This window comes from Tenebrio molitor, chromosome 3 (assembly GCF_963966145.1).
Source record: "Tenebrio molitor chromosome 3, icTenMoli1.1, whole genome shotgun sequence".
Taxonomy (NCBI): Eukaryota; Metazoa; Arthropoda; class Insecta; order Coleoptera; family Tenebrionidae; genus Tenebrio; species Tenebrio molitor.
In genome coordinates, this window is record NC_091048.1 from 29656942 (window position 1) to 29674704 (window position 17763).

The 17763-nt window shown below is 40.5% G+C and overlaps 5 protein-coding genes, 1 non-coding gene and 1 pseudogene across 8 annotated transcripts in view; 1 reads left to right on the forward strand and 6 right to left on the reverse strand.

Moving 5' to 3' along the window:
- Positions 1-17763, forward strand: part of LOC138125815 (uncharacterized) — a 53596-nt gene that overhangs the window by 20488 nt on the left and 15345 nt on the right. The window lies entirely within an intron of this gene.
- Positions 742-814, reverse strand: TRNAV-CAC (transfer RNA valine (anticodon CAC)). The gene has a single exon. It is a non-coding gene; the product is annotated as a tRNA-Val (tRNA).
- LOC138125797 (odorant receptor 85c-like) lies at positions 1919-4039 on the reverse strand. Of its 2 annotated transcripts, none has more exons than XM_069041325.1 (5): positions 3745-4039; positions 2632-3525; positions 2496-2582; positions 2293-2448; positions 1919-2245 (listed from the first exon to the last, which is right to left on the reverse strand). In XM_069041325.1, the coding sequence occupies exons 2-5, from the start codon at positions 3514-3516 to the stop codon at positions 2204-2206; spliced, it is 1170 nt and encodes a 389-aa protein (XP_068897426.1). In that variant the 5' UTR covers positions 3517-3525; positions 3745-4039; the 3' UTR covers positions 1919-2203. The 2 variants fall into 2 exon arrangements, with proteins under 2 accessions (XP_068897426.1, XP_068897427.1); XM_069041326.1 differs by lacking the exon at positions 3745-4039 and having other exon boundaries at positions 2632-2731; positions 2777-3731.
- Positions 3964-4773, reverse strand: LOC138125822 (odorant receptor Or2-like). Its single transcript, XM_069041360.1, has 5 exons — positions 4640-4773; positions 4492-4591; positions 4358-4447; positions 4154-4309; positions 3964-4104 (listed from the first exon to the last, which is right to left on the reverse strand). Exons 1-5 carry the CDS (start codon positions 4747-4749, stop codon positions 4063-4065), a joined length of 498 nt encoding a protein of 165 aa, XP_068897461.1. The 5' UTR covers positions 4750-4773; the 3' UTR covers positions 3964-4062.
- On the reverse strand, positions 4791-5424 carry LOC138126618 (uncharacterized). The gene is made up of 3 exons (XM_069042410.1): positions 5244-5424; positions 4855-5195; positions 4791-4811 (listed from the first exon to the last, which is right to left on the reverse strand). The coding sequence occupies exons 1-3, from the start codon at positions 5422-5424 to the stop codon at positions 4791-4793; spliced, it is 543 nt and encodes a 180-aa protein (XP_068898511.1).
- Positions 5564-7920, reverse strand: LOC138125795 (odorant receptor 82a-like). 2 transcript variants are annotated; one of them, XM_069041322.1, is made up of 6 exons: positions 7483-7918; positions 6877-7432; positions 6730-6829; positions 6587-6676; positions 6383-6538; positions 5564-6329 (listed from the first exon to the last, which is right to left on the reverse strand). In XM_069041322.1, exons 1-6 carry the CDS (start codon positions 7664-7666, stop codon positions 6288-6290), a joined length of 1128 nt encoding a protein of 375 aa, XP_068897423.1. In that variant the 5' UTR covers positions 7667-7918; the 3' UTR covers positions 5564-6287. The 2 variants fall into 2 exon arrangements, with proteins under 2 accessions (XP_068897423.1, XP_068897421.1); XM_069041320.1 differs by having other exon boundaries at positions 6383-6676; positions 7483-7920.
- Positions 8304-10543, reverse strand: LOC138125829 (odorant receptor 47b-like; annotated as a pseudogene).

The window sequence follows — 17763 nt, forward strand, 5'->3', positions numbered from 1 at the left end:
TCGATGTTTATTTTGGAGTGACATATTTTTTAATGAATTTTGCTAGTGTTTTGGGGAGTTTATTGGAAAAATTCACAAATACAACAAAAATATTTACAAATCATTCGATAACAAACTCCATCTGAGAATTTTTTTATTAATTGTAGTTACACCAAGAAAATCTGCACTACCATGAAATATGTGTTTTGATAAAGTACGACGTAAACCTTTCATATTCATTTGATAAGTATAAATATTTAGTGTTTGAAAAAACCTTTCGGGCATAAATATTCCAGACCTGTTTCAAATACTTTTTTTGCCTAATTCTTGCACGTCCTCGAATTTTATATCATTCTGGTATTTAAATAAAAAAGAATGTTTGCGATAAGTGATATAATTTTATTTCAAGGTCGCTAAACATATCTTCTAAATGACTTGATCTATTTTGTACATATTTTGCACGTTGGAGACTTTTCAATTAAATTTATTCAATGAAATTCCTTCCCCTCAAGCTTCCAATCTTGATTTTTAGATTTTCTTTTTGCAAAAGCGAGTTTTAGATAATGAGGATGAATCAGGAACAGGAGGAAATGGTTTCAATCATCGAAACGCGAATCTTAAGCAAGAAGGAAAATGCGACGTAAAAATACGATTTGAAGGAGCGGATAAATAAAATCTAAAATTTGGCTTTAGCTATGTCACATGGCTTAAAATCATAATGATATAAAAAAAGAATGATAAAAATAAAAAAAAAGTTGCAACTGTTTCCGCCCGGGATCGAACCGGGGACCTTGTGCGTGTGAAGCACACGTGATAACCACTACACTACGGAAACTTGAACTTTGTTTGGGATGACAATGTTTATAACGCAACGCATGGCACATTAAATAATAAAATGTTATAAACACTGTTCATGTTGTTTTGACATAATTAAAGTTCATGATTTATTTTTTAACGTTGGGCACACTGTTTGATTTCTGTCATTAAAATGCCTGACATGCGGACCTATAAAATCAAATTGAACATAACGTGATGCTGAATTTCCCGCGATGTCTGAGTATTCTGCTATTGCAAACTAGTAAAACTGACAACAATGCACTAGATATTGACACAATTTATAAATTTAGAAAAACATAACCTAATTCAACAAACAGCTTTACTACCAAATTAAATGCAAAATTTCCAGGCCCACCCATTACGCCAAAACAACGTGAATGCCTTTTATAAAGTGATTTTTTTTATAAACAATTGCCAATGTCAAAATTAATTAAAAAGTCCTACTGTACCACCTTAAAATGTACTCGTATGGACCAGCTGTATAATAATTTTAACCCAATCATAGTTGAGGTTAGGTATGTTCACTTTACTTCCCGTACCTTTTTTCCGTGAATTCATTTTCAAAACAAATTTAATGAAGAATCAGGAGAAATCTTTTTCAAATTTGAAATAAACTCTCGCTCGTCAGGGCGCAAGCTCAAAGACTTTAAAAAAAGTTTGACACTCAGTGCGACCAATCGTATTATCATGAAAATCACTGTTTGGCTCATACCAACATGACAACGTTTTGACAATTGTTTATACAAAAAAATTCAATAATAAATATACGTTGAATTGAACATTGCTAAATTCGTATTATGTTGGTTCCCTGCATGTCACTATTTACAAGACATAATCACATAGCCAAAAAATAAAATTATTTGACCTTGAAATACCCAATCCATCCTGAATTTCCTTTAGGTATATAGTTTAAATGGAGTTTTAATACACCTAAAAAAGAAACAAAAATCCCTCTTTCGAAACACAATTTAGTTTTTATAATTGTGCTCTACTTTTATTATTATCTTTTTTAACTAATTAATTTGTCATTTATTTAAACGCACAGTCAAATCTGGTCTTATAGACATAAATATTTGCAGGAAAAAGAAGAGTTGAGAGGAAATCTATATATTTACATCTCTAATTGTGTACAAGTGTGCGTGTGTGTCTCAAAAACTTGTAAGTTCTTTGCTCCGCAATGAGGAATTACCAATAGAAAACAATGTGCTTCTACAAGATAACAATATTTATGTAAATGACTAATCTCAATTGGATTCATCTCTGTGTTGTGTCAAACAGGAACAAACAACGTGTAATTTTCTCTGAGATCATCACCAAACAAATTCACTTGTGAAGAATTTGTGATTGCAAAATTCAGAATAGTCTCCAAGCAATTCTACCGAAGTGTTCAATGCAGCAAAGTCAACACTGAATAAGAGAACTTCATGATCTGAAAAAACACTTTATTACGAATCGACCGAAGAGTACTGCACGTACCGAGACAAACAGTGCGAAACACAAGACATTGAAGGGTCCTGCTGTTATAACCAAAGGACGCTGGCTGCGCATCATCAACAACACCACATACTTTGCAAGGCGAACGTCAGCTTGTTGCCAATTTGTATGGTACGCAGCGTCGGCAAGAGACTGGCTCTGTAAAATGCTAAAGTACTTTGTCAGAAGAGATGCTTGGTACGTACGGAATCTAGTAGAATTTGTCCCGCCAGACAAGGAAAAAACAGTGAGACGATCCAGCCTAGGATGGCTCCAAAAGCTTGGACGTCGTGCTAAAAGTACCAGCTCACAAGGAGTATTGTGCTAGCAACGAGTACTCACGTTCATGAGTTGGCTCTCTAAGGAACCACATATCAGTCCTACCACTACAACATGCGAGAACATTCCCAACGAAAAGCAGTCGTTCATCATTTTACTCCATCTAAAACATAGATCTAGACTCACTCTTTCTTTGTTGTCCCCGCACCTGACAATCTGGTCGTGGTATCGAATACAACTCCCCAATCTCCTTCTGCTCTCGCTGAAGTCTTCCTGAAAACACTCCGAAAGCATCACCTTCAAATGGTCGATTCTCAACTTCACGTTCAAACTGATTATCAGAATTTGCACGGCCACAATTATCGTAACTCTGGTCAAAGTCAGCGCACAGTACCCAATAAACATCAGCAGTACCACGAACTGCCAGGACTGGATTCTCCACGGCAGAGACAACGGTATTATCAATCCACAAATCTCGAAATCTCTTTCTTCTTTGCACCTGGGCATCTCGACGAGCTTGGCGAGGTTGTAGAAAATCGCGGCGGCTGTGGCGTAGATGAACGTCACGTCGGAGTAGAAGTTGAGCTTCTTGTTGAGGTCATCGAAACGAGGGGGCGTGCCGAAGGCGTCGCAGTCGCCCAGTTGGCGAATCAGGATGGCGAGTTTCTTGTGGTTGAGCGCGTACGTCAGCATTATGGAGGTCAATCCAATGTAGGAGAAGATCATGGCTGCGTCTTCGCTGATGTCGAGGCGCTTTTGGAGCGACTTGACAAGATGAAAGACGAGAGGGATGAAGATTGACACGAACGTCGTCAGCAGGGCTGCTGCCAGTCTGACGTAAAACGCTCTCGGTGGGGTCATTTCTTCGTGCTTCGGCGGCCAGATGAAGCTGTATTTGAGGTAGCGACAAGTGGAGGAGGCAATCTTGAAGCTTTCTCCAAAACGCATAGCTTGAATCTACAAAATATTTGGCTTCATCTGGTCGAGGGGATTTTTATTCAGAAGAAAAGGAAATGTCCACCAATGAAGCTTTATTTTGTGTATATTGTGCAAGATGTCGCTCGATCTCACACTGCACATTACTGGAAATCTCTTTGGTGATGACAATTTTTAAATAACAATTGTACAATTCTCACAGTGCTGTATTTTGCTCCCTATAACATAACAGTGACTTACATTTATGCAAATGAAGATCTGATCGCTTCAAATCAAGATAGAAGTACTTTCTGGTGCCGGAGTTGGATAAAAACTGACCAGAATTGTGTTTTGTAACAATTTAAAGCAACTCCAAGTGAATTGACGTGAAATAAGTGGAAATCGATGAAGTCCTGCTAATTGTAGTATTTTTTCTCGAAGGTACGGTTCAAAAACGTAAAATATTTATCGGGAAGATGTAGTCGAGAGATTGATTGGAAACGAATCAATTTATGGATAATGTGTGGTGCAATACCTTCAGGAAAAGTGCTGAGAAAATGGAAAAGAAGTTGCAGGTTTTCATTTGAGGAGGGTGAGTATAGAGTAGGACATTTTCATGATCTAGAATAGAAATGGATCAGTACTTGAGATACTATTTAGTAGTACCTACGGTGACAAATAAGGAAAAGCACAAGACGTTGAAGGCTCCTGTTGCGACGAAGAGAGGTTTTTGGCTTCGTACGATCATAACAATCAAATCTCGTCTCATTTGGACATTTGCGTTGTACCAGTTGCTGTTGTAAGCGGCGTCTGCGATGGAAGAGCTCTGGAAAGGAGTTAATTCGAGAGAAAGAGTACTGTGGAGAAGTAGTACCGAGTCCATCAAGATTTGGCCGCCCAAACACGAGACAAAGAGCGAAGTGATCCATCCCAGAATGTGTAAAATGGCACCGAGATGTTGCTCCTGAAATGATCGAATAGTACTGATAAGCGGAGGAGAAGTAGTACCTTAGCAATTTGGTTTTCCAGACAACCACAAATGATTCCGGTGGTGGCGAGATGGATGAACATCCCGTTGGTGAAGCAACTGTTGAATCTGTCGGCGTAGCTGCAACAGAGAGATTTGCGCGCGAGATCGTGACGCAACAGTGAGTACCTGATGATGTCGATGTGGTACTGAATGCACTCATTCAATCTCGTCCTTCCGGTCGCGACATCCCCCCGAAAGCACCGAGAAATCATGCTTTTCAACTGGTCGATCCGCATCTTGATGTTCCAGGAAATCTCCAGGACTTGCAGCGACACCATCAGGGTGACCTTGTCCAGAACTATGACCACGAGGAAGACCCAAACGGCCAGCAGTGTCAAGACCGCCTCGTGGTCGGCGTCGAAAGGGGTCCACAGCGGCACGAAGACTCCGCAGACTTCGCGGATCTTCCGCAAGCGCTTGCACTTCGGTATCTCCACGATTTTGATGAGGTTGTAGACCACAGCACCGAAGATCGCGTACGAGAAGACCACCTTCACGCACAAATCCAGGATCTCGTTGTGGCGCTTGAAGCGCGGGGGTTGTCCGAACTTGCTGAAGTCGCACAGGTCGCGCAGCAGACCCAGAAGGTCTTGCTGCTTCACCGCGTACAAGACCATCATCGAGGTCAGGCCTAGCGTGGCGGCTAGAATCGCGAGGTCCTCGCTGATGTCGATTCCGCCCTCTGGGGGAGTCAAATTGGAAGAAAGAAGAACCACGAGACTTGTCTTACCTTCTACGGACTTGATTATGTGCATCAAGATCAGCGAGGTGAAGGACAAGGAAGAGGCGACTATGTAGACTACCAGTCTGGCGTACAACCATTTTTGGGCCTCGCCCTTCAAGGGCCACATCAGGGACAACTTGAGGAAGAGGCGGCTCGAGATGCATATTGGTAGGTCTTCGTCGTCCATGGTGGAGTGAGTCTTCACGGAGTGGTACGATTTTTATAGGGTGCGCAAAGGATGACCCCTGCATTATGAATTACGAAAAATATGCCTCGTTATGAAATAAATATGCACTGATCAATAGAAGAGACCAAGAATTAAAGAATTACACTTTAATAGGTTTTTATTTATTTTTATTGTACAAAAATAAGTGACAAGCAAAGGTCCGAATGAGGTGTCGCGAGGGGCGCCAGCTTTTGCAAAACTACCTCAAAGCATCTTAATTGTTGCTCTCATTAACTAAACTTTAATTTCTCTTCGAATGTATTTGTTGTATGAATAAGAAAGGGTTTCGACTGGTTCCTTGGGGGAAACAGTATACTCTAGAGTCTAGATTTAGATTAAATTTTTTTGCTGAAGATGTGAGCATTAGGCGTGAATTGACGTAGACTTGAGTTTTTTATCGTGTCAGGATCGATCCTGATCCTTAATAAATAATAACATCATAGCAGTAGTAATAAATAATGTGGTGCTACGCCCATGTGGAGTAACACTAAACTATCAATTACAGAAATTGTCGGGATCATCCCTACTGGCGTTTGGGTCATGGGAAATTAATGTTTCACGTTTTGCTGACGTCATTCCTCTTCTGAGCGATTGAAATTCGGGCGCTTCAGAATTGTCAGTTAAATGCTTTTGAAACAAAGTAGGGCCCAAACGAGTCCCTTGAGGGGAAATCTTGAAAAGATGAGAATTTTCCGCAAGGTTTCTGATTAGTACCACTACTTGGTGAAGAGTACTCAAGGTTTATAAACGCAAGAAACGAAACTAGTCTTGATGAAGTTCTTCTATGAAGGTTTCTACTGCCACAGATGGCAACAGAGTTGTTTTTAGTTGAGTAAAGTGAGCACAGAATATGACATTTTCATGATCTAGAAACAGAAATTGCTAAGTGAAGAGTTTGTTTGGTTGGCTCTTAACTTACAGAAACAAATAAGGCGAGACACATGACATTGAAGGGCCCCGTGGCAACAAACAAGGGTTTCTGACTCCTCAAAATCATCAGAATCAAATCTTTTCTGGTGCGAACGTCAGCTTGGTACCATTTGGAACCATAAGCGGCGTCCGCTATTGAAGTACTCTGCAAATCGATTAAAAGCAAGAAACTCGAGAATTTATCAAGTGGTACCGAATCCATCAGAAGTTGTCCTCCTAGACATGACACAAAGATCGAACCGATCCACCCGAAGATGTGCAAAATGGCTTCCAACTGGTGTTCCTGAAACACCAACAACTGCGATTTGGGAGGTTTTGGAGTCCTTGGGGTGGTACCTTGACAATTTGATTTTCCAGACAACCACAAACGAGTCCGGTGGTGGCAAGATGGACAAACATGCCGTTTGTGAAACACTCGTTAAATCTTTCGCTGTAACTGAAAGAACCGTGTGTTATTGTGAAAATCTAGACAACTGGAACAACCTGATGATGTCGATGTGGTACTGGATGCAGTGATTCAGCCGCCTCCGACTGGCCACTACGTCGTCGTCAAAACACCCCAAAAGCATACTCTTCAGCTGATCTATTCGCAACTTGATATTCCAGGAGATTTCCAAGACTTGGACAGAAACCATCAGAGTCACTTTGACCATGATCAATGCGATCAGAAACACATACAAGACAATGAGCGAAGCTGTCACCCCATCGTCTGGATCAAAAGGAGTCCAAAGCTGGATCAAGCTCCCGCACGTTCCTGGAATCTTCCTGGAGCGCCTGCATTGCGGTATTTCAATTATCTTGACAAGATTGTAGAAGACAGCCCCGAAAATGCAGTACGCGAAGATAAACTTCACCCAAAACTCCAAAGTTTTGTTGACGCTGTCGAACTGCGGGGGCTTCCCGAACTGGGCGAAGTTGCACAAGTCGAGCATCAGAGCCAGCAAGTCTCTCTGCTTGAGCGCGTAGAGGATCATCATGAGGGCCAGACAGATGGAGGTGGCGAAGAACGCCAAGTCCTCGCTGATGTCGATGCCTCCTTCTGCAACAAGCCAGAGGGAGTGGAGGCGAAGAAGAACAAACTGGATTTACCTTGCAAAGACTTGACAATGTGCACTCCGATTGATAACGTAATCGTCAGATACAGCAGTACTGCGAAGACTGCCAGGCGGAGGTAGAACCACTTGGGCTGTTCGTTCTTCAGAGGCCACATTAGTGACAGTTGCAAGAAGAAGCGACTCGAGGAGAAAATTGGGACATCTTCGTCGCCGGCCATGTCAGACAGAAAGTGAGGAAGAAATTGCAACTGTTTTTATATAGGTACTGCGCAACTGTTTCCGCAAATAAAAAATGTGGAGTGTTGTGGAGGAAAATTGTTTTGTAGTGGGGACAAGAAAGCATCTTGATCAATAACAACACTGTCTTAACACGACCTTTCAAGAAATGTTTAAAATGGGATTTAAAAAAAAATGAAAGAGGTACTGGAAATTATTTTGGTTAGTATGGGGTCCTGAAGAGTTCCGTGTGGAGTGGCTTAGAGTTTCAAAATCGAGATGTGACAGTGAAATCGGTGGCAATATTTAGATCTTGGGCTTGGGGAGATTCTGGAAATGTAACATTCCAAATAGTACCACTGGGTACCACCAAAAAACAATAAATACACAGTTTAAAAGAAATACTTTTTTTTTGGAACTTATTGATATTGTGAATACTTTAACTGTGGCCACAGCAAGTTTCAACAAAAGGAAAGAACCCAAAACAGTTCCCTGTGGTAAAGTTCCAAAAAAATTGTTTTAGTGCCTCCACGTGACTGGATTTATCTCCACTTGAATATTTCATGTTCTCTCGGATCGATGTCGACCCTCAATAAATAACGACGTTATCCAAGCAACTATAAATTATCTAGCACGCCACAAGCTCTAAACTATAAATTAACAAATAAAGACTTCCGGCTTCTCAAGATCACCAGAATCAAATCGTTTCTGGTGCGAACGTCAGCTTCGTACCATTTGGAACCATAAGCGGCGTCAGCAACTGAAGTACTCTGGAAACCAGTTGAAAATTGAAAACACTTGAGAGGTTGTCTTGGAGGTGGTACCGAATCCATCAAAAGTTGTCCTCCTAGACACGAAACAAAGATCGAAGCGATCCACCCGAAGATGTGCAGAACGGCTTCGACCTGGTGTTCCTGAAACACCAACAACTCCGATTTGGGGCGTTTTGGAGTGGTTGAGGTGGTACCTTGACGATTTGATTTTCCAGGCAACCGCAAATAACTCCGGTGGTGGCAAGATGGACGAACATGCTTCTGGTGAAGCAATCGTTGAATCTCTCGCTGTAACTGAACTGTCCCTTTTTTTGTGTAGGTCTAGATAAGTGAAGAATTACTTGATGATGTTGGTGTGGTACTGGATGCAGCGATTTAGCCGCCCCCGACTCGCCGCCACGTCGTCAAAACACACCAAAAGCATGTTCTTCAAGTGAGTGATCCTCAACTTGATGTGCCAAGATATTTCGAAAACTTGCACAGACACAAGCAACGTGATTTTGCTTAGTACCATTACTATGAAGAAAGTGTTGAAAAACATGAACCACCACACTGCCCAAGAGCTGAGTAGAGTCAAATACGAGTAAGCCGTTTTAAATATCTGCAACAAGATTATCACGAGGAGTGACTCTTTGAAGGGGAAAAATCCTCACTGTCAGGATTAGCACGTAGGAAACGTAGCTGAAAGGACCAGCGTGGACCAGTATAGGTTTCTGTGACCTCATCAGCACAATCAGGATGCTTTTCTGAAAACTGACGTCGCGTTGGTACCACTCACTATTGTACGCACCATCGGCTACAGAAACAGCCTAGAACAGCAAAACTAACACGAGTCAAAAATTTTGATCGAGTAGTACGACTTACCTCATCTATGAGATGCTGTCCGCTGATGCAGACAATGCAGAGAGACAGCAACCAACCCAAGAAGATCGAAAGCAAATTCAAAGAGAAACTCTAGAAAAGAAAGAAGTGGAATCTTTTAGATCTGTCTTTTGGATTTACCTCCATGAATCTGTAGCCTATGCAACCGAGCAGCGCACCTGTTAGCAACACGTGAATAGACAAGCACCGCGTGTAGTACTTATCAATTGTTTTACCAATGCTAAAACACAACAGGTAATCACAATGGATTGCCGATCTCGACGAGTACTCTATTGTTTCCATCATGGCAAACGAGATAAGAGCGGCCTACTTCATCGTAAACACAATGGTGTAGCTTTGCCACAGAAAGAAAAATTGCTTGGTGGGGAAAACGTCGATATTGAAGGGCATCCAAGTTGTTGCCAACAAACCGCAGATCTCTTTGAACTCTCTGTCTTGGTTCTGCTTCTCGCAGAATCTCTTGGTGATGAAAGGCGACAAACAGAAGTATATAATGGCGACGTCTATGTACGCTTTGTACATCTTCGATAAGAACGTCAACCTTTTATTTTCCTTGTCGAAGTTTTGTGGTTTCTCGAAGTTGTCAAAATCCGACACGTCGACGTAGATCTGCGCGATTTGCTTCTGGTGCGAGACGAATATCGCGATGAAGTAGTAGACCCCGATCTCTGAGATCATCATGATCAAGTCTTCACTGATGTTGTTGGAGTTTGCTGCGGAACCATCTTGTGGTACTTTTTGGGGACATAATGGTACTTACATCGGAGTGACACGATCAGGTGCAGAGTACTCCGAATTAGTATTATCGATGTGGACAACAACATCAGGACGAATTTCACATGGTAGTACTTGTCAGGATTCAGCTCTTGGTCCTTCTTGGGCCAGATGCAGTTGAAGCGGAGGTAGCTTAGACTTTCCCCGAGAACTGCGATACTCATGGTAGAAGTTTGACCGAAGTGGATCGAGTTGGGGGTGAGAATTTAATTTATAGAGATGCGTGCGTAAAACACACCACTCTTGTGTTATAATTATAAAGTGAATAATTAATGACAAGAAATGATAATTATGGCTCCAGTTGTAGAGAAAAATTAAATAAAACACATTAAAAGGTCGATACAAAAGAATGTGGGCGTCGGGGTGGGATTAGGAGGGAATTTGGCAAAATGAGCAAAAGAAAGGGATCAAAATGTGTGAAATCGAGTGATATCTTTGTACCAAGCAAACGAGAGGATGATGCAAAAAATAAAAAAAAAGGGTGGAATGGGGAAGTAATGGTGTGGTTTTTTATTTTGAAGAAAAACTTAAAAAATCGATATCTTGAAAGGGTTTATTTATTGAAAGACGCATGCCAACAAGTACCGGGTCCCACTAGAGGCTACAAAGAAACAAAACTTTAGTCAATTCGGTTCCTAAGATGATTTTAAGAATGTTTTCACTCGAATGCCCTCTGCCATCGATCGAAACCTTCAATAATTGATGACTGAACCGAGCGGCTGATGTCCACGCCCATGTGTTGCAACAAACCCACAACATCATCAAGTATTTAACAAAATTATATGACGCTTCATTGCCGTCGAATTAATAGTCTGACAAGACTGATCTCGTTTTATCTCTGTCGGTATAAATCAATTCTTCCCACAAGTTCGAAACCGATACACTTTTTACAAAATTGCCAGCGTACCAAGGATAGTACCAGTGCGTGGTGCTAGCCTCAAGCCCGCTCCCCAGTCCATACGTAACGTGTGGACAAGTACGAAAGATTTTTTAAAAAAGAAATGCACTTTGGGAAAGAATCATTGCAGTACTAAGTACTTGAGAAGCTGGGTGACAACACTCTTCCTGAGTGCCAAGTTCCTGTTGATTTATAAAAACGTCTTATGACAACTCAGTAAACTCTTTTCCTTCACGCTGTGCCTATTAGACCCATGTCCCAAGAGCTCTTCGTTGTTATAAGTACTGAAGAGTACCTACTCTATTGAATCTAAAGCGAGACTTACACTCTTACAGGTTGTTAAAACAATAACGAGTCCACATTCGAACGAAATTGCGGTGAGTTATTGTTTAGGATGAGTGGAATTCAGGCATAGGGAAAGTTCCGGTCATAGACCCGATTTGTTGGTGTGGGAGCCAAAAATATGAGTTTTTTTGTTTTTTGTGAATTTCTCTTAAACGAAAAAAGCTAGGTAAAATTTTTTCGGCTCAAAAGAAGCGCATTGAAAAGAGGAATCCAGCGGTGTAGAATTCATTGTCATATTATTTTTAATAAGGGAGCTATGGCCGTTTAAATGTTTTTTCGGGGTGCAAATTCGATAGAAGGGGGGGGTACGTGGTTTTTCGAAAAAAATTTTTGGCGCCGATTCGAACGAAATTGCGGTGAGTTATTGTTTAGGATGAGTGGAATTCAGACATAGGGAAAGTTCCGGTCATAGACCCGATTTGTTGGTGTGGGAGCCAAAAATATGGGTTTTTTTGAGTTTTTTTGTTTTTCGTGAATTTCTCTTAAACGAAAAAAGCGAGGTAAAATTTTTTCGGCTCAAAAGAAGCGCATTGAAAAGAGGAATCCAGCGGTGTAGAATTCATTGTCATATTATTTTTAATAAGGGAGCTATGGCCGTTTAAATGTTTTTTCGGGGTGCAAATTCGATAGAAGGGGGGGGTACGTGGTTTTTCGAAAAAATTTTTTGGCGCCGATTCGAACGAAATTGCGGTGAGTTATTGTTTAGGATGAGTGGAATTCAGGCATAGGGAAAGTTCCGGTCATAGACCCGATTTGTTGGTGTGGGAGCCAAAAATATGAGTTTTTTTGTTTTTTGTGAATTTCTCTTAAACGAAAAAAGCTAGGTAAAATTTTTTCGGCTCAAAAGAAGCGCATTGAAAAGAGGAATCCAGCGGTGTAGAATTCATTGTCATATTATTTTTAATAAGGGAGCTATGGCCGTTTAAATGTTTTTTCGGGGTGCAAATTCGATAGAAGGGGGGGGTACGTGGTTTTTCGAAAAAAATTTTTGGCGCCGATTCGAACGAAATTGCGGTGAGTTATTGTTTAGGATGAGTGGAATTCAGGCATAGGGAAAGTTCCGGTCATAGACCCGATTTGTTGGTGTGGGAGCCAAAAATATGGGTTTTTTTGAGTTTTTTTGTTTTTCGTGAATTTCTCTTAAACGAAAAAAGCGAGGTAAAATTTTTTCGGCTCAAAAGAAGCGCATTGAAAAGAGGAATCCAGCGGTGTAGAATTCATTGTCATATTATTTTTAATAAGGGAGCTATGGCCGTTTAAATGTTTTTTCGGGGTGCAAATTCGATAGAAGGGGGGGGTACGTGGTTTTTCGAAAAAAATTTTTGGCGCCGATTCGAACGAAATTGCGGTGAGTTATTGTTTAGGATGAGTGGAATTCAGGCATAGGGAAAGTTCCGGTCATAGACCCGATTTGTTGGTGTGGGAGCCAAAAATATGAGTTTTTTTGTTTTTTGTGAATTTCTCTTAAACGAAAAAAGCTAGGTAAAATTTTTTCGGCTCAAAAGAAGCGCATTGAAAAGAGGAATCCAGCGGTGTAGAATTCATTGTCATATTATTTTTAATAAGGGAGCTATGGCCGTTTAAATGTTTTTTCGGGGTGCAAATTCGATAGAAGGGGGGGGTACGTGGTTTTTCGAAAAAAATTTTTGGCGCCGATTCGAACGAAATTGCGGTGAGTTATTGTTTAGGATGAGTGGAATTCAGACATAGGGAAAGTTCCGGTCATAGACCCGATTTGTTGGTGTGGGAGCCAAAAATATGGGTTTTTTTGAGTTTTTTTGTTTTTCGTGAATTTCTCTTAAACGAAAAAAGCGAGGTAAAATTTTTTCGGCTCAAAAGAAGCGCATTGAAAAGAGGAATCCAGCGGTGTAGAATTCATTGTCATATTATTTTTAATAAGGGAGCTATGGCCGTTTAAATGTTTTTTCGGGGTGCAAATTCGATAGAAGGGGGGGGTACGTGGTTTTTCGAAAAAATTTTTTGGCGCCGATTCGAACGAAATTGCGGTGAGTTATTGTTTAGGATGAGTGGAATTCAGGCATAGGGAAAGTTCCGGTCATAGACCCGATTTGTTGGTGTGGGAGCCAAAAATATGAGTTTTTTTGTTTTTTGTGAATTTCTCTTAAACGAAAAAAGCTAGGTAAAATTTTTTCGGCTCAAAAGAAGCGCATTGAAAAGAGGAATCCAGCGGTGTAGAATTCATTGTCATATTATTTTTAATAAGGGAGCTATGGCCGTTTAAATGTTTTTTCGGGGTGCAAATTCGATAGAAGGGGGGGGTACGTGGTTTTTCGAAAAAAATTTTTGGCGCCGATTCGAACGAAATTGCGGTGAGTTATTGTTTAGGATGAGTGGAATTCAGACATAGGGAAAGTTCCGGTCATAGACCCGATTTGTTGGTGTGGGAGCCAAAAATATGGGTTTTTTTGAGTTTTTTTGTTTTTCGTGAATTTCTCTTAAACGAAAAAAGCGAGGTAAAATTTTTTCGGCTCAAAAGAAGCGCATTGAAAAGAGGAATCCAGCGGTGTAGAATTCATTGTCATATTATTTTTAATAAGGGAGCTATGGCCGTTTAAATGTTTTTTCGGGGTGCAAATTCGATAGAAGGGGGGGGTACGTGGTTTTTCGAAAAAATTTTTTGGCGCCGATTCGAACGAAATTGCGGTGAGTTATTGTTTAGGATGAGTGGAATTCAGGCATAGGGAAAGTTCCGGTCATAGACCCGATTTGTTGGTGTGGGAGCCAAAAATATGAGTTTTTTTGTTTTTTGTGAATTTCTCTTAAACGAAAAAAGCTAGGTAAAATTTTTTCGGCTCAAAAGAAGCGCATTGAAAAGAGGAATCCAGCGGTGTAGAATTCATTGTCATATTATTTTTAATAAGGGAGCTATGGCCGTTTAAATGTTTTTTCGGGGTGCAAATTCGATAGAAGGGGGGGGTACGTGGTTTTTCGAAAAAAATTTTTGGCGCCGATTCGAACGAAATTGCGGTGAGTTATTGTTTAGGATGAGTGGAATTCAGGCATAGGGAAAGTTCCGGTCATAGACCCGATTTGTTGGTGTGGGAGCCAAAAATATGAGTTTTTTTGTTTTTTGTGAATTTCTCTTAAACGAAAAAAGCTAGGTAAAATTTTTTCGGCTCAAAAGAAGCGCATTGAAAAGAGGAATCCAGCGGTGTAGAATTCATTGTCATATTATTTTTAATAAGGGAGCTATGGCCGTTTAAATGTTTTTTCGGGGTGCAAATTCGATAGAAGGGGGGGGTACGTGGTTTTTCGAAAAAAATTTTTGGCGCCGATTCGAACGAAATTGCGGTGAGTTATTGTTTAGGATGAGTGGAATTCAGGCATAGGGAAAGTTCCGGTCATAGACCCGATTTGTTGGTGTGGGAGCCAAAAATATGGGTTTTTTTGAGTTTTTTTGTTTTTCGTGAATTTCTCTTAAACGAAAAAAGCGAGGTAAAATTTTTTCGGCTCAAAAGAAGCGCATTGAAAAGAGGAATCCAGCGGTGTAGAATTCATTGTCATATTATTTTTAATAAGGGAGCTACGGCCGTTTAAATGTTTTTTCGGGGTGCAAATTCGATAGAAGGGGGGGGTACGTGGTTTTTCGAAAAAAATTTTTGGCGCCGATTCGAACGAAATTGCGGTGAGTTATTGTTTAGGATGAGTGGAATTCAGGCATAGGGAAAGTTCCGGTCATAGACCCGATTTGTTGGTGTGGGAGCCAAAAATATGAGTTTTTTTGTTTTTTGTGAATTTCTCTTTAACGAAAAAAGCTAGGTAAAATTTTTTCGGCTCAAAAGAAGCGCATTGAAAAGAGGAATCCAGCGGTGTAGAATTCATTGTCATATTATTTTTAATAAGGGAGCTACGGCCGTTTAAATGTTTTTTCGGGGTGCAAATTCGATAGAAGGGGGGGGTACGTGGTTTTTCGAAAAAATTTTTGGCGCCGATTCGAACGAAATTGCGGTGAGTTATTGTTTAGGATGAGTGGAATTCAGGCATAGGGAAAGTTCCGGTCATAGACCCGATTTGTTGGTGTGGGAGCCAAAAATATGAGTTTTTTTGTTTTTTGTGAATTTCTCTTAAACGAAAAAAGCTAGGTAAAATTTTTTCGGCTCAAAAGAAGCGCATTGAAAAGAGGAATCCAGCGGTGTAGAATTCATTGTCATATTATTTTTAATAAGGGAGCTATGGCCGTTTAAATGTTTTTTCGGGGTGCAAATTCGATAGAAGGGGGGGTACGTGGTTTTTCGAAAAAAATTTTTGGCGCCGATTCGAACGAAATTGCGGTGAGTTATTGTTTAGGATGAGTGGAATTCAGGCATAGGGAAAGTTCCGGTCATAGACCCGATTTGTTGGTGTGGGAGCCAAAAATATGAGTTTTTTTGTTTTTTGTGAATTTCTCTTAAACGAAAAAAGCTAGGTAAAATTTTTTCGGCTCAAAAGAAGCGCATTGAAAAGAGGAATCCAGCGGTGTAGAATTCATTGTCATATTATTTTTAATAAGGGAGCTACGGCCGTTTAAATGTTTTTTCGGGGTGCAAATTCGATAGAAGGGGGGGGTACGTGGTTTTTCGAAAAAATTTTTGGCGCCGATTCGAACGAAATTGCGGTGAGTTATTGTTTAGGATGAGTGGAATTCAGGCATAGGGAAAGTTCCGGTCATAGACCCGATTTGTTGGTGTGGGAGCCAAAAATATGGGTTTTTTTGAGTTTTTTTGTTTTTCGTGAATTTCTCTTAAACGAAAAAAGCGAGGTAAAATTTTTTCGGCTCAAAAGAAGCGCATTGAAAAGAGGAATCCAGCGGTGTAGAATTCATTGTCATATTATTTTTAATAAGGGAGCTACGGCCGTTTAAATGTTTTTTCGGGGTGCAAATTCGATAGAAGGGGGGGGTACGTGGTTTTTCGAAAAAATTTTTGGCGCCGATTCGAACGAAATTGCGGTGAGTTATTGTTTAGGATGAGTGGAATTCAGGCATAGGGAAAGTTCCGGTCATAGACCCGATTTGTTGGTGTGGGAGCCAAAAATATGGGTTTTTTTGAGTTTTTTTGTTTTTCGTGAATTTCTCTTAAACGAAAAAAGCGAGGTAAAATTTTTTCGGCTCAAAAGAAGCGCATTGAAAAGAGGAATCCAGCGGTGTAGAATTCATTGTCATATTATTTTTAATAAGGGAGCTACGGCCGTTTAAATGTTTTTTCGGGGTGCAAATTCGATAGAAGGGGGGGGTACGTGGTTTTTCGAAAAAATTTTTGGCGCCGATTCGAACGAAATTGCGGTGAGTTATTGTTTAGGATGAGTGGAATTCAGGCATAGGGAAAGTTCCGGTCATAGACCCGATTTGTTGGTGTGGGAGCCAAAAATATGAGTTTTTTTGTTTTTTGTGAATTTCTCTTAAACGAAAAAAGCTAGGTAAAATTTTTTCGGCTCAAAAGAAGCGCATTGAAAAGAGGAATCCAGCGGTGTAGAATTCATTGTCATATTATTTTTAATAAGGGAGCTATGGCCGTTTAAATGTTTTTTCGGGGTGCAAATTCGATAGAAGGGGGGGGTACGTGGTTTTTCGAAAAAAATTTTTGGCGCCGATTCGAACGAAATTGCGGTGAGTTATTGTTTAGGATGAGTGGAATTCAGGCATAGGGAAAGTTCCGGTCATAGACCCGATTTGTTGGTGTGGGAGCCAAAAATATGGGTTTTTTTGAGTTTTTTTGTTTTTCGTGAATTTCTCTTAAACGAAAAAAGCGAGGTAAAATTTTTTCGGCTCAAAAGAAGCGCATTGAAAAGAGGAATCCAGCGGTGTAGAATTCATTGTCATATTATTTTTAATAAGGGAGCTACGGCCGTTTAAATTTTTTTTCGGGGTGCAAATTCGATAGAAGGGGGGGGTACGTGGTTTTTCGAAAAAAATTTTGGCGCCGATTCGAACGAAATTGCGGTGAGTTATTGTTTAGGATGAGTGGAATTCAGGCATAGGGAAAGTTCCGGTCATAGACCCGATTTGTTGGTGTGGGAGCCAAAAATATGGGTTTTTTTGAGTTTTTTTGTTTTTCGTGAATTTCTCTTAAACGAAAAAAGCGAGGTAAAATTTTTTCGGCTCAAAAGAAGCGCATTGAAAAGAGGAATCCAGCGGTGTAGAATTCATTGTCATATTATTTTTAATAAGGGAGCTACGGCCGTTTAAATGTTTTTTCGGGGTGCAAATTCGATAGAAGGGGGGGGTACGTGGTTTTTCGAAAAAATTTTTGGCGCCGATTCGAACGAAATTGCGGTGAGTTATTGTTTAGGATGAGTGGAATTCAGGCATAGGGAAAGTTCCGGTCATAGACCCGATTTGTTGGTGTGGGAGCCAAAAATATGAGTTTTTTTGTTTTTTGTGAATTTCTCTTAAACGAAAAAAGCTAGGTAAAATTTTTTCGGCTCAAAA